Below are 15,404 nucleotides of genomic sequence, written 5' to 3' on the forward strand. Positions count from 1 at the left end.
CTGCTAGTCACGTGTCTGTGGAACATGTTCAGTTTATGTCTCAGTTGTTGAATCTTGTTATGTTCCTACAAATATTTACACATGTTAAGTTTGCTGAAAATAAACGCAGTTGACAGTGAGAGGACATTTCTTTTTTTGCTGAGTTTATATGCTTAATTTAGAGTTATTAATGTAACTTTAGTTGTTCTACAAACGTTGGGCTATGTGTTTTGATTTTTGATACATTTTAAGACTGCAGGATGCTACTCTAATGATGATTTGAAAAAAGTCCATGAGCTATGGTTTGTTTTTTTGCGCAGGCTGTACACACTTCGTCAGTACACACTTGTACACGCTGTACACACTTGATAATGCCTCGATTTTGCCAGTGGCATCCCTTTTGTGTGGCCATAATGCACCCTTAAAAAGTCCATGACTTTTGCAGCCCTTCTCCCTGTGTGCTGCCTACTCCATGATCGGGTTTTTCCTCACAGGCTACAATGAAGACAGACACATCCGGGACGCAACTGCGCGCGTCCTTATCCAATTCCGAGGTGCATATTTAAGGTATTGGAAGAACTGTCCACATTTACTTTTCGTCAGCCAACAAGATTAGTAGGCCTAACGAACAGCAAAAGCATTAGCCTATGTCAATCTACTATCCCCCATAATACAACAGTTGACCTATTCTATTCTGTGCGAGAAATAAATATTCCAAACACAGTCTGGGATAGTTGTGGAATGCGATAGATCACAAATGAATACAACCACTACCATCAAAAAACGTTTTTTTACGCACTGAGGCTGATGCAGCAGATCAGAAAGTTTAGCTTAAAATGTTGCTAAACTATTAGGCTATTTCTTCACATTATAAACGCAGCAATGCGCACATGGTAGTAGGCTATAAGCGTGAATGTTCCATTAGCGGAAAACACCATTATCAAAAGTGGCCGCAAATGCAATTATGCATTTAATGCTTTCATTGTAAAGGTGCATTTTTATGGTGAAAATTATCTTCCCCAAACTTGAAACTCACGCGCTGCTTATGGATGCCAGTTAGACTCTACACCCCTTGTAAAGCAGATTAATGTGCTTAATTCTAAGAAGGTATTTGGCCAATTTAGTTGTGATACAAACCTTATCAAAACATAAGGTGTTTGATGCGAAAAAAATCTAAAAAAAAGGCATTGTTTCTTGCCTTAACCTGGGCATCATTCACAAGTGATAATATATCATTCACAAGTGATAGGCTAATTTTGTCACCCATCAGACTATTCTTGATTTAATCTTGTCTTTACATATCCTAAATAATGTGTGAAATTCAATTTTGATTTAGAGTGGACCATTATCATGCACCTGTCTCGAAACAGGGGCAGGGGTAAAAAATACATCTCTGCACTTAAATTTTTTCCTGAATGCTTAAACACGAACAGTGATTCTTGAAGCCTTATATCTGAAACCATTAACACTAGTAGCCAATACATTTACCAAGTGTGCCAAACTGAATGCACGTTCTCTGCTTACACTCAGTTTGTAATTTTAAAAACACACTTCTTGCAAAACTGTAAACATTGGTCCCTACATTGCTACACTATTTCGCCAATTGCCTTTCCACATTGACAATGTGAAAACCCTTTTAGAATACGAGTTCACTTACAAATCAGATCTTGAGCACTATAAATAGGCCACAGGTAAACATTTGGTTTGGACAACAATGGAGGCCAATATTGGACAGAGTAAAGGGGTGAGAACTAGAGGAGGTCGGGGAAGAGGAAGAGGAGTCAGGAACACAATAACTGATGAAATCAGAGCGACTGTGGTTGACCATGTCGTCAACCATGGGATGAGCATGAGGGAGGCTGGGCAACGGGTTCAACCAAATCTGAGCCGCTATACTGTTGCATGTATCATCCGGATATTTAGAAATGAGAACCGTTAAGTAACTTTAAGTGCTGTAGTCTTACTGGTACATTATTATGTACTGCACTTCCATAATGGGAAGGAACTATCACTGAAACCATTCAAATGTTCTCACAGAACTCCAAGAAAACCAGTATCTGGTGGAAGAGGTTGGCTGTTCACCCCAGAGCACTAGACCCACATTGTAAATATGGTCATTGCAAATAACTGCATCAGACTCAGAGCACTGCAGGACCACATAATGGCAGATAACACCGTTTTCCAAAACGTCAACAGAGTGAGTCTCTCTGCACTGTCTCGTCTACTGAAACACAATAGAATTAGAATGAAGCAGCTGTACAGAGTCCCTTTCGAAAGAAACTCAGACTGTGTAAAACAACTGAGATATGAATATGTGCAGGTAAGCTATACTATCCTATCATTGGTACTGGATCTGGAAGTGTATGGTGCTACATCATATAATTGACTGATCCCTGCTTTTCGTACTGTGCTACATTGTTTTGTCTTGTCTCTTTCAGAGAGTCATGGAGCTAGAAGCAGATGCAGTACATCATGAGCTAATATATGTGGACGAGGCAGGTTTCAACCATGCAAAAATATCATCGGACACCGTGCCATCATCAACGTCCCGGGACAACGTGGTGGCAACATAACAATGTGTGTGGCTATTAGTCAAAACAGCGTCCTTCACCATCATGCAATCCTAGGCCCATACAACACTGCACACATTATCACATTTCTGGACACCCTCCACAACAGACTAATCTCTAATGACCAGGGGCCAGAGCAGCCCAGGTACGTTATCATCTGGGACAATGTTAGTTTCCACCGGGCTGCTGTGGTCCGCAATTGGTTCACAGGTCACCCACTTTTCAGCACACTCAATCTCCCCCATACTCTCCGTTCTTGAATCCTATTGAAAAATGATTCTCTGGATCAGAGGTCACGCCAGGCCTGGATACGGCACTCCAGGCGATACTTTCCACGCTGCCTAGCTCAAGACAACATCGCATGTGCTGTGAATGAAGTCTTATGGCCAGACCCACAAAGAAGCCAACTTTTATTCTGTTCTTTTTTTTCTCTAGCACAAATATTTTTGTTTTCTTCTACTGCGCTTTTGTTGTTTGAGGAGTGTTAGAACATTTTGAGAAAAAACTAAACTTTTCCTCCTTATTTGTATTGTGTGTTATGTTCGGAATACACATCCATACTTTACACATTTGGATACCTGTGTGTGTGTGTTTTTACTACACGTATGACAAAACTTTATTGCAAACTGCTATGCCCTGCACACAAAAAAGTGTTTTTCACTTATACTATCAGTGCGTAGTTGGTGCTTCGTGTGCTTATTCAAATTGTGGTTTGTGTGTACTGTATTGACGCTTTGTTTGAAGAGTTTTGCAAGAATTGTTTGCTTTTGCAAGAGATGAGATAATGTTTTGCTGGTTAGGTTTAAGGTTTTGTGGTTAGTGTGTAGAGTTTTGCAAAAATAGCCTATAGTTTCAAAGATAGTGCCTAAGCAATCATAAAAAAATTTAAATAGCGAATGGAGGACGGTTTTCCTGTGGTTCATTTTCCTGCCAGCCAGTTAGGCTATTACTCCTGTTGTAAAGATAAGCAATGTGCCTAATATTTGCTTAATATTAGGAAAGTTGAAAAATAAATATAGTAGGCCTAGCCTATAGAAAGCTGATGGGATCCTCCTCTTTTTAATAGAGGCCATCACTCTGTTTTCTCCGCAATTGCATAGCCTATAGAAATGTTGCGCAACATGAGCTCTCGTGAAGTGTTTGATTATATTTTTGATTACATTTGCATTGATGTCAGAGTGATTAGGGGGACAATAGAGTGCTGAGTACCAGACAGTTAGCAAGTTTGGTAGGCTACTAATGACTATCAGCATCATCAGAGCTTGGAGAAGCCTAATTATCATGAGTAAACGGTCACCAGGAATTTGACTGCCTTCATGACTCGTGACCACTAGTGTGGCGGTAATACAGTCACCGCAACAGCCCTAAACATAACCATACTAAATATTTACTTTTTGGATAAAAGCATATGCTAAGTGGTGCATAAGTCATGAGAAGTGTTGTGATGAATACCTGAAAATCTCCTTGAGCAGTTTGACTTGGTTGTCGGGGTACTTCTTGGCATTTTTCTCTTCCAGGAAGGCTCGGGCATAGGCCATGGGCCCTGCATTGACCTGTAAGGTAAGTTCATGGTTATTCACCTGCACCATTTTCAACAGACACCGCAGTAGGAAGAAATGAGAACTGAGGGTAATGCTAGTAATGCAAGAGGCTAATGCTAAAGATGCAAGACGCTAATGCTAATAGTGATGCTAGAGGCTAATGCGAATTCTGTGGTTGCCATAGCACCATGAGGTCACTTAGGCAGAGACCTACCTTACATTTTGTAAATATTTGTATATAATTAATACATTTTATGAAATGTTTTGCAATGCTTTATTAAGAAGGTGTTTTTCCCCCCATGCGTTCCGGTACCTCAGAGCCCCCGCCCATCTCATGCTCGCTTTTTGTTTGGTACCTCCCGATTTACCAATCAAGCATTGTTCTCACGAGGCCCCGAGCAAACATTTTTATTTAGGAAAACGGCTAACTTCCCACACTACCACACATTTTGCAATGGGGCAGAAAGAAAAAATGTGCAGTTGTATAGCTGATCTCATGCTATTCTACACATTTTCCCATGAGGCTGAGAGAAAAATGTGCAGTTTCATAGCTGCATGGGGGGTACTGTACGTGTGTATCAGCTCAGCTATTTCTGAACTCACTAATATGTGTATGTGTGTTGTTGTGTGTGAGCGTGTCTGTGTCAGTTGTGTCTGTCAGCTCAACTCACTTGAGTTGTAGTGTGTGTGTGTGTGTGGTGTGTGTGGTGTGTGTGTGGTGTGTGTGTGTCTGCATAGTATGTGTATGTCAGCTCTGCTATGACCTCTGAACTCAACTCCTTTCTGTGTGTCTCTCTCCATCTTTCTCCTCCTCCTCCTCCTCCTCCTCCTCCTCCTCCTCCTCCTCCTCCTCCACCCCTACCCTTACCTTGACGCTGACGCTACCCTGCAGTTTCAGCTGCAGCCGGATCATGTCCACCTCTGCCATGGCACACAGCTGGTTGAGCTCGGACACCTTGCAGGACATCTCGTCGATGGCCACCTCGATGGGGTTCATCTCCGTGCTCTGCTGCTCCACCACCTGGATACGCTTTTTCAGGTAGGGGAATGTGGAGTTCGCTGGGTAGGGAGAGAGAAAGGGGGAGTAGACACACGGTTTAAGGAACCTATTGGTTAAACCTTGTGGTCATGGGTGGCTCAGTTGTTAGAGCATGAGTAGGGAGCATAGAGTCAGGACCGTGGGTTCGATGCCCGCTGGGGCTACCCATATGAAAAATTGCTTTGGAGAAAAGTGTCTGCTAGATGGGATACATTTTATTGGCTTTGTTTAGGAATTTATTTTATTTTGAACCTAGACCCTATTACTGGTCAGAATAGGTCACTGATTACAGCACTGGTCAGTATACTAGTGATTACAGTTACGGCTCAGTATTTACTGGTTATTCAGACACTTCCTATTAGTATAGTGTACAAGCCAATGGCTCAGTGGGTTAGAGTATCACCTGGGTTGTCGGTTCGAATCCTGCACATTCCACCTACTGAATATGTGACAGTCAATGTTGACAGCTCTTTCGTGTTAAAATATTAGCAGAAATGACCTTTTTAATAACTCACTGGTTAGTATGGTGCGTCTCTTGCACTGCTCCTCCACGTCGCCATGTTTCTTCCCCGACAGAGTGAACGGCGTCTCGAACACGAAGCGATTGATGTTGTGATGTCGCTCGAAGTCCGTCTTCTTCTCCTGCTGCTCCTTGTCGTCGAAGTAGGGCACTACGTAGGTCACCTGGATGTAGGCGTACTTGGGGTCCAGGTCTTTAGGATTTACCTGGTGGGTTATATCAAACAGTTCACAGTCTGTGTCGTATTCGTTAGTACACACCGTAGAAAACCGTAGCAAAACATTTTTTGCAATGGAAAATGTTCTGCAAACAAAAACGAGTTACTTATTGGAGAAATTCAGGTAGCCTCTCCCCGTTTTGGTCCGTTTTCCACCATTTGGTGTCTAACGACCCTGCTCTCTTCAAAAATCAGTCTACTGTGTTTTGTCTTGGTCTCTTAACCTCACTGAGTCAGTCTCATAGTTAGTCTTGTGTAGTCAGTCAGTTGTATTCTTGCTCAACCTAAAAGCCTGGCATGCAAGGCTACTAATCTCTTCACCTATATATACAGTGGGGAGAACAAGTATTTGATACACTGCCGATTTTGCAGGTTTTCCTACTACAAAGCATGTAGAGGTCTGTAATTTTTATCATAGGTACACTTCAACTATGAGAGACGGAATCTAAAACAAAAATCCAGAAAATCACATTGTATGATTTTTAAGTAATTAATTTGCATTTTATTGCATGACATAAGTATTTGATACATCAGAAAAGCAGAACTTAATATTTGGTACAGAAACCTTTGTTTGCAATTACAGAGATCATACGTTTCCTGTAGTTCTTGACTAGGTTTGCACACACTGCAGCAGGGATTTTGGCCCACTCCTCCCTACAGATCTTCTCCAGATCCTTCAGGTTTCGGGGCTGTCGCTGGGCAATACGGAGTTTCAGCTCCCTCCAAAGATTTCCTATTGGGTTCAGGTCTGGAGACTGGCTAGGCCACTCCAGGACCTTGAGATGCTTCTTACGGAGCCACTCCTTAGTTGCCCTGGCTGTGTGCTTTGTGTCGTTGTCATGCTGGAAGACCCAGCCACGACCCATCTTCAATGCTCTTACTGAGGGAAGGAGGTTGTTGGCCAAGATCTCGCGATACATGGCCCCATCCATCCTCCCCTCAATACGGTGCAGTCGTCCTGTCCCCTTTGCAGAAAAGCATCCCCAAAGAATGATGTTTCCACCTCCATGCTTCACGGTTGGGATGGTGTTCTTGGGGTTGTACTCATACTTCTTCTTCCTCCAAACACGGCGAGTGGAGTTAGATCAAAAAGCTCTATTTTTGTCTCATCAGACCACATGACCTTCTCCCATTCCTCCTCTGGATCATCCAGATGGTCATTGGCAAACTTCAGACAGGCCTGGACATGCACTGGCTTAAGCAGGGGGACCTTGCGTGCGCTGCAGGATTTTAATCCATGACGGCGTAGTGTGTTACTAATGGTTTTCTTTGAGACTGTGGTCCCAGCTCTCTTCAGGTCATTGACCAGGTCCTGCCGTGTAGTTCTGGGCTGATCCCTCACCTTCCTCATGATCATTGATGCCCCACGAGGTGAAATCTTGCATGGAGCCCCAGACCGAGGGTGATTGACCGTCATCTTGAACTTCTTCCATTTTCTAATAATTGCGCCAACAGTTGTTTCCTTCTCACCAAGCTGCTTGCCTATTGTCCTGTAACCCATCCCAGCCTTGTGCAGGTCTACAATTTTATCCCTGATGTCCTTACACAGCTCTCTGGTCTTGGCCATTGTGGAGAGGTTGGAATCTGTTTGATTGAGTGTGTGGACAGGTGTCTTTTATACAGGTAACGAGTTCAAACAGGTGCAGTTAATACAGGTAATGAGTGGAGAACAGGAGGGCTTCTTAAAGAAAAACTAACAGGTCTGTGAGAGCCGGAATTCTTACTGGTTGGTAGGTGATCAAATACTTATGTCATGCAATAAAATGCAAATTAATTATTTAAAAATCATACAATGTGATTTTCTGGATTTTTGTTTTAGATTCCGTCTCTCACAGTTGAAGTGTACCTATGATAAAAATTACAGACCTCTACATGCTTTGTAAGTAGGAAAACCTGCAAAATCAGCAGTGTATCAAATACTTGTTCTCCCCACTGTATATGGTGAACGATTGAGTGTATATTTAGATTTTATTAGGATCCCCATTAGCCGACACCAATGGAGACAGCTAGTCTTACAGGGGTTCGACACACAACAAAAAAGACATTACAGACAAAATACTTTAGAATTGACATGCATTTAAAACATTAACATGTATGAATTGGTTACACATACACGTCAGTACATACAGATGTCGTATCTTAATTTGACCATCCTGTTGTTGCAGGAATTTTCTGGAAATGCAAACTTGTAGTGTATTTGAGGTTTAAAAGGCTTCTAAAGTTTGTAATTTCCACTTTAAAATGTCAGACTTGACATGCCCTAGTGAAACATTTATCAACCCCTACACATTTTTTTCATTAATTATAAAACACAATAATTGACATTTCCTGTTGCTGTAGGATTATTTTCCTGCTGTAGCAAACTGTCTCATATTAAGATCCGACATCTGTACACACAAAAAGTAGGTCACATGAGGGAGAGGCGTTGTGCCGTGAGGTGTTGCTTTATTCGTTTTTTGAAAACAAGTTTGATGTTCCCTTGCGCTATATGAGTTCCATGCAATCATGGCTCTGTATAATATTGTACGTTTCCTTGAATTTGTCCTGGACCTGGAGACTGTGAAAAGACTGCATGTCTGATGGGTAAGTGTGTGTGACAGTGCTGTGTACAATTGACTATGCAAACAATTTGGAATTTCCAACACATTAGTGTTTCTTATAAAAACAAGAAGTGATGCAGTCAGCCTTTCCCTCAACTGTTAGCCAAGAGAAACTGGCATGCATAGTATTGATATTAGCCCTCTGATTACAATGAAGAGCAAAAAGTGCCGCTCTGTTCTGGGCCAGCTGCAGCTTAACTAGGACCTTCTTTGCAGCACTTTTTTTTCCACTTGGCCCCCCACACCTCCTGGTCAATGGTCATGCTGCTCTCCCTACGGTCATTCCCCCACATTTAATTATTCAACACTGCTACATTTATGATATACAGTGGGGAGAACAAGTATTTGATACACTGACAATTTTGCAGGTTTTCCTACTTACAAAGCATGTAGAGGTCTGTAATTTTTATCATAGGTACACTTCAACTGTGAGAGAAGGAATCTAAAACAAAAATCCAGAAAATCACATTGTATGATTTTTAATTAATTAATTAGCATTTTATTGCATGACATAAGTATTTGATACATCAGAAAAGCAGAACTGAATATTTGGTACAGAAACCTTAGTTTGCAATTACAGAGATAATACGTTTCCTGTAGTTCTTGACCAGGTTTGCACACACTGCAGCAGGGATTTTGGCCCACTCCTCCATACAGACCTTCTCCAGATCCTTCAGGTTTCGGGGCTGTCGCTGGGCAATACGGACTTTCGGCTCCCTCCAAAGATTTTCTATTGGGTTCAGGTCTGGAGACTGGCTAGGCCACTCCAGGACCTTGAGATGCTTCTTACGGAGCCACTCCTTAGTTGCCCTGGCTGTGTGTTTCGGGTCGTTGTCATGCTGGAAGACCCAGCCACGACCCATCTTCAATGCTCTTACTGAGGGAAGGAGGTTGTTGGTCAAGATCTCGCGATACATGGCCCCATCCATCCTCCCTTCAATACGGTGCAGTCGTCCTGTCCCCTTTGCAGAAAAGCATCCCCAAAGAATGATGTTTCCACCTCCATGCTTCACGGTTGGGATGGTGTTCTTGGGGTTGTACTCATCCTTCTATTCCTCCAAACACGGCGAGTGGAGTTTAGAGCAAAAAGCTCTATTTTTGTCTCATCAGACCACACGACCTTCTCCCATTCCTCCTCTGGATCATCCAGATGGTCATTGGCAAACTTCAGACGGGCCTGGACATGCGCTGGCTTGAGCAGGGGGACCTTGCGTGCGCTGCAGGATTTTAATCCATGACGGCGTAGTGTGTTACTAATGGTTTTCTTTGAGACTGTGGTCCCAGCTCTCTTCAGGTCATTGACCAGGTCCTGCCGTGTAGTTCTGGGCTGATCCCTCACATTCCTCATGATCATTGATGCCCCACGAGGTGAGATCTTGCATGGAGCCCCAGACCGAGGGTGATTGACCGTCATCTTGAACTTCTTCCATTTTTTAATAATTGTGCCAACAGTTGTTGCCTTCTCACCAAGCTGCTTGGCTATTGTCCTGTAGCCCATCCCAGCCTTGTACAGGTCTACAATTTATCCCTGATGTCCTTACACAGCTCTCTGGTCTTGGCCATTGTGGAGAGGTTGGAGTCTGTTTGATTGAGTGTGTGGACAGGTGTCTTTTATACAGGTAACGAGTTCAAACAGGTGCAGTTAATACAGGTAATGAGTGGAGAACAGGAGGGCTTCTTAAAGAAAAACTAACAGGTCTGTGAGAGCCGGAATTCTTACTGGTTGGTAGGTGATCAAATACTTATGTCATGCAATAAAATGCAAATTAATTACTTAAAAATCATACAATGTGATTTTCTGGATTTTTGTTTTAGATTCCGTCTCTCACAGTTGAAGTGTACCTATGATAAAAATGACAGACCTCTACATGCTTTGTAAGTAGGAAAACCTGCAAAATCGGCAGTGTATCAAATACTTGTTCTCCCCACTGTATATAGTGCTATTTCTATTTTTTTATTACAATTGTCATGATTTTATTTCACTTACTCCCTCTTGTTGGAGCTCGGAGCCTAAGATTTTCACTCTACTCTGCAATAACCCCTGTACACGTGACCTTTAAACAATCTGAATCTCTGAATCATATGACTGGACAATAATCAAGATAAGATAAAACTAGAGCCTGCAGGACTTGCTTTGTGGAGTGTGGTGTCAAAAAAGCAAAGATCTCTCCCCATCTTTACAACCATTGAATCTACAGTATATGTTTTGGCCATGACAGTTTACAATCTAAGGTAACACCAAGTAATTTAGTCTCCTCAACTTGCTCAACATCCACACCATTCATTACCAGATTCAGTCGATGTCTCGAACTTAGTACCAAATACAACGCTATTAGTTTTAGAGATGTTCAGGACCAGTTTATAACTGGCCACCGTTTCAAAAACCGACTGCAACTCTTTGTTTAGGGTTGCAGTGACTTTACTAGCTGTGGTTGCTGACCTATAGATCTGGACGAAAACTAACAAATTTAGATTTTTGAGTGTAACGCCCCATTAATTGCGATTCTGGCCCTTTAATTGCACATCTAGCGAGTGAGGAACGTGCCGTATAATGTGCCGGTCGAGCGATGCTGCTCATTTCATAGCGAAGTTAGATACAAATGATATACTTACTCATGATATACTTCTGCCAGGCAAACCTACTTTGCAGTTAACGTTTAATTGAGACGGTTATCACATCAACTGGCTACACCCGGAGTGAAAGACAAACGTGCGCACCACACAGACAGACAGGGGCAATATTGCCAGAAATTAATTGGCAGATATCGTGTCAGGTTTGGCTTTTTAAGCCAATAGCGGCTAACCAGGGGTGTCAAGTTGTGTTGATTACCTAGTAGTTGGGAGCTGGCGGTGTCTGATACTTGTGAGATTTGTTAATGACAGTTTGCGAGGGAACACGTGAAAATTGCATATACTTTCAGAATTGCTCGGTGAGCTACTCATACAGTAGGTGTGCTGCGAGCTACTGGTAGTTCACAATCGACCTGTTGGAGCCCATGGTCTGAATGAATCACTACTTCACTGGCCGCTTTTCTATGTAGAAAGATTGCTGTCAAAATGTAGTAGTACATTCATTAATTTTACAACAGTTTGACAACAATCTTTCTATGAAAGAAACCGAGACAAGTACTAAAGAGGCCGAAACACTTTGAATAATACTGTCTATGAAACATATAGATGTGACAGTGTTTGGAAGCTGGGGGGGAGGAAGTAGACTGACCTTGTTGGAGTCCTGGATCATCTTGACGTTGTCGGCCCCAAACTTGTCCGAGTAGAGTTTGAGGAGCCTCTGGGAGATCTCGGACAGTCCTGTCAGCTTAGGCTCCTTGTAGATGAACTCTTTACTCTCCTCCTCCTCAAAGAATCCCTGTTACAGAAACACCATTTTACCCAACCACCTGTGTCTGTGTGTGTGTGTGCATGCTTTTCTGTGCTTCTGACTGTAAATCACTCTGAATAAGAGCTTTTGTTGTCAAATGTAATGTGTCTGTGTGTGTGTGTGTAAGTGTCTGTTTGTCTGAATGCAATGCCTGCGTCAATACTTTGAAGAGTATGTATATGTGCATGTATTGTTTAGAAACTGTGGCCCTTTGTTTTCTTTTTCCATCCCTCAGCTGAATATTAATAACCCTTAGCTGGAATATCACACATCACCCCTTAGTGGTTTCCTGCGCTTCCCTATCAGTCTAGTCATGTGTTTCTTAGTGTTAGGTCAGCTTGTTAGAACACAATTGTAATCACAAAAGTTACGGACAAAATTGCAGAGGCCATTTAGAGGTCAGAGGTCATTCTCAAAGCACCGTGGGGTCAAAGGGCAATGAGGGTTATTTTCAGACAGTGTGTTGTTTCCTATGGAAAACTCCTAGGCTCTGTCTCAATTAGCCTTTCTTCAATTCCTGGCATCCTATATCGTCCTTCCCTCCTTTTTATTTATTTATTTTTTGTATTTTTACCCATTTTTCTCCCTAATTTCGTGACATCTAATTGGTAGTTACATTGCTGCAACTCCCCTACGCACTCGGGAGAGGCGGAGGTCAAGAGCCAAGCGTCCCCCGAAACACGACCCTGCCAAGCCGCATTGCTTCTTGACACATTGCTCGCTTAACCCGGAAGCCAGCCGCACCAATGTGACAGAGGAAAACACCATCCAGCTGGCGACCGGGGTCAGGTTGCAGGTGCCCGGCCCCCCACAAGGAGTCACTAGAGTGCGATGGGACAAGGAAATGGGCCAAACCTTCCCCTTACTTAGACGACGCTGGAATTGTACGCCGCCTCATGGGTCTCCCGGTCACGGTCGGCCGTAACACAGCCTGGGATTGAACCCGAGTCTGTAGTGACGCCTCAAGCACTGCGATACAGTGCCTTAGACCTCTGTGCCACTCGGGAGGCCCTCGTCTCTTTCTTAACCGTATTGGAGGAAAAGGTCCAAGGTAGGGTTGAATGGTGGGAACTCGGTTACTGAGATTTACTGCCCAAAACCACTCCTGCATTTTCTGCAGAATAGCCTATGCTGCAGTAATATAAGGACTGAATGCGCTTCTAATTTACACATCTCTATTTGGCTTTTGGGGGTCACCTTAATTTTTTATTGTAAAGATTTTATTGTTTTAATTGCAGCTGCAGAGTTTTGAAACAGCCTTTTATTCTAATAATCATTCGTTGCTTTAAATCAGATCATGTGCGAGCAGTCTGTTCAAGATTGATTTAGACAGTACCAGTCAAAAGTTTGGACACACCTGCTCATTCCAGGGTTTTTCTTTATTTTTTTTACTATTTTCTACATTGTAGAATAATAGTGAAGACATCAAAACTATGAAATAACACATGGAATCATGTAGTAACCAAATAATTGTTAAACAAATACAAATATATTTTATATTCTTCAATGTTGCCACCCATTGCCTTGATGACAGCTTTGCACACTCTTGGCTTTCTCTCAACCAGCTTCACCTTTGCAGAGTTGCAAAGAAAAAGCCATATGTCAGACTGGCCAATAAAAATAAAAGATTAAGATGGGCAAAATAACACAGACACTGGAGAGAGGAACTCTGCCTAGAAGGCCAGCATCCTGGAGTCGCCTCTTCACTGTTGACTTTGAGACTGGTGTTTTGCGGGTACTATTTAATGAAGCTGCCAGTTGAGGACTTGTGAGGCGTCTGTTTCTCAAACTAGACACTCTAATGTACTTGTCCTCTTGCTCAGTTGTGCACCGGGGCCTCCCACTCCTCTTTTTATTCTGGTTAGAGCCAGTTTGCGCTGTTCTGTGAAGGGAGTAGTACACAGCGTTGTACGAGATCTTCAGTTTCTTGGCAATTTCTCACATGGAATAGCCTTCATTTCTCAGAACAAGAATATACTGACAGGTTTCAGAAGAAAGTTATTTGTTTCTGGCCATTTTGAGCCTGTAATCAAACCAACAAATGCTGATGCACCAGATACTCAACTAGTCTAAAGAAGACCAGTTTTATTGCTTCTTTAATCAGAACAACAGTTTTCAGCTGTGCTAACATAATTGCAAAAGGGTTTTCTAATGATCAATTAGCCTTTTAAAATGATAAACTTGGATTAGCTAACACAACGTGCCATCGGAACACAAGAGTGATGGTTGCTGATAATGGGCCTCTTCACGCCTATGTAGATATTCCATTAAAAATCAGCCGTTTCGAGCTACAATAGTAATTTACAACATTAGAGCCAGTTTGCGCAGTTCTGTGAAGGGAGTAGTACACAGCGTTGTACGAGATCTTCAGTGGACAAAAAAAGTGATTTTCTTTCAAAAACAAGGACCCCAAACTTTTGAATGGTAGTGTATGTCCTAGCCTACCTGCATATTATTAGTAGTATTGGATAAAAAACACTCTGAAGTTTCTAAAACTGTTTGAATGATGTCTGTGAGTATAACAGAACTCATATGGCAGGCGAAAACCTGAGAAAAATCCAACCAGGAAGTGGGAAATCTGAGGTTTGTAGTTTTTCAAAGCTTGGCCTACCGAATACACAGTGTCTATGGGGTTAAATTGCACTTCCTAAGGCTTCCACTAGATGTCAACCGTCTTTAGAAACTTGTTTCAGGCTTCTGCTATAAAGGAGGGGGGAATGGGAGCTGAATGAGTCATGGGTCTGGCAGAGTGTCTCAGGCTCGTGGCGCGCTCTCCCGACAGAGTTAGCTCTCGTTCCAATGCTTTGCTGCAGACAATGGAATTCTCCGGTTGGAACATTAGTGATGATTTATGTTAAAATATCCTAAAGATTGATTCCATACATCGTTTGATATGTTTCTACGACCTTTAACGGAACTTTTCGAGTTTTTGTCTGGACGCAGTGCTCATGAAGATGGATTACTGGGCTGAACACGCTAACAACTAGTGGCTATTTGGACATAATTTATGGACTTTATGGAACAAATCAGTCATTTATTGTCGAACTGGGATTCCTGGGAGTGCATTCTGATGAAGATCATCAAAGGTAAGTGAATATTTATTATGTTATTTCTAACTTCTGTTGACTCCAACATGGCGGGTATTTCTTTGGCTGGATTGGGCTCTGAGCGCCGTACTCAGATTATGTTTTTTTTTTTTTTTTTTTTTTATCTGACACAGCGGTTGCATTAAGGAGAAGTCTATATTTAATTCTGTGAACAACACTTGTATCTTTTATCAATGTTTATTATGAGTATTTCTGGGATTTCTGTGGCTATCTGCAAAAACACCGGATGTTTTGGAACCAAAACAATACTGCACGTAACGCGCCAATGTAAACTGAGATTTTTGGATATAAATATGCACATTATCGAACAAAACATACATGTATTGTGTAACATGATGTCCTATGAGTGTCATCTGATGAAGATCATCAAAGGTTAGTGATTCATTTTATCTATATTTCTGCTTTTTGTGACTCCTATCTTTGGCTTGAAAAATGGCTGTGTTTTTTTGACT

At 42.2% G+C, this 15,404-nt stretch overlaps 1 protein-coding gene and 1 long non-coding RNA gene across 8 annotated transcripts in view; one reads left to right on the forward strand and one right to left on the reverse strand.

Moving 5' to 3' along the window:
- LOC139547637 (uncharacterized) overlaps nucleotides 1–3,590 on the forward strand; it is a 30,289-nt gene extending 26,699 nt beyond the window's left edge. Inside the window, exon 2 of the long non-coding RNA XR_011669567.1 lies at nucleotides 2,418–3,590. This is a non-coding gene — a long non-coding RNA (uncharacterized lncRNA). The remainder of the gene's footprint in view (nucleotides 1–2,417) is intronic.
- Nucleotides 1–15,404, reverse strand: part of LOC139547629 (dedicator of cytokinesis protein 10-like) — a 176,329-nt gene that overhangs the window by 5,953 nt on the left and 154,972 nt on the right. For all 7 annotated transcript variants that reach the window (XM_071356591.1, XM_071356590.1, XM_071356595.1 and 4 more), the window contains 4 exons: nucleotides 11,687–11,833; nucleotides 5,645–5,855; nucleotides 4,959–5,149; nucleotides 4,002–4,102 (listed from right to left, as the gene is read on the reverse strand). In XM_071356591.1, coding sequence (XP_071212692.1) covers nucleotides 4,002–4,102; nucleotides 4,959–5,149; nucleotides 5,645–5,855; nucleotides 11,687–11,833 — 650 coding nt within the window. The remainder of the gene's footprint in view (nucleotides 1–4,001; nucleotides 4,103–4,958; nucleotides 5,150–5,644; nucleotides 5,856–11,686; nucleotides 11,834–15,404) is intronic.

The sequence above is a fragment of the Salvelinus alpinus genome, chromosome 21, assembly GCF_045679555.1.
Source record: "Salvelinus alpinus chromosome 21, SLU_Salpinus.1, whole genome shotgun sequence".
In the NCBI taxonomy this organism is placed as follows: domain Eukaryota; kingdom Metazoa; phylum Chordata; class Actinopteri; order Salmoniformes; family Salmonidae; genus Salvelinus; species Salvelinus alpinus.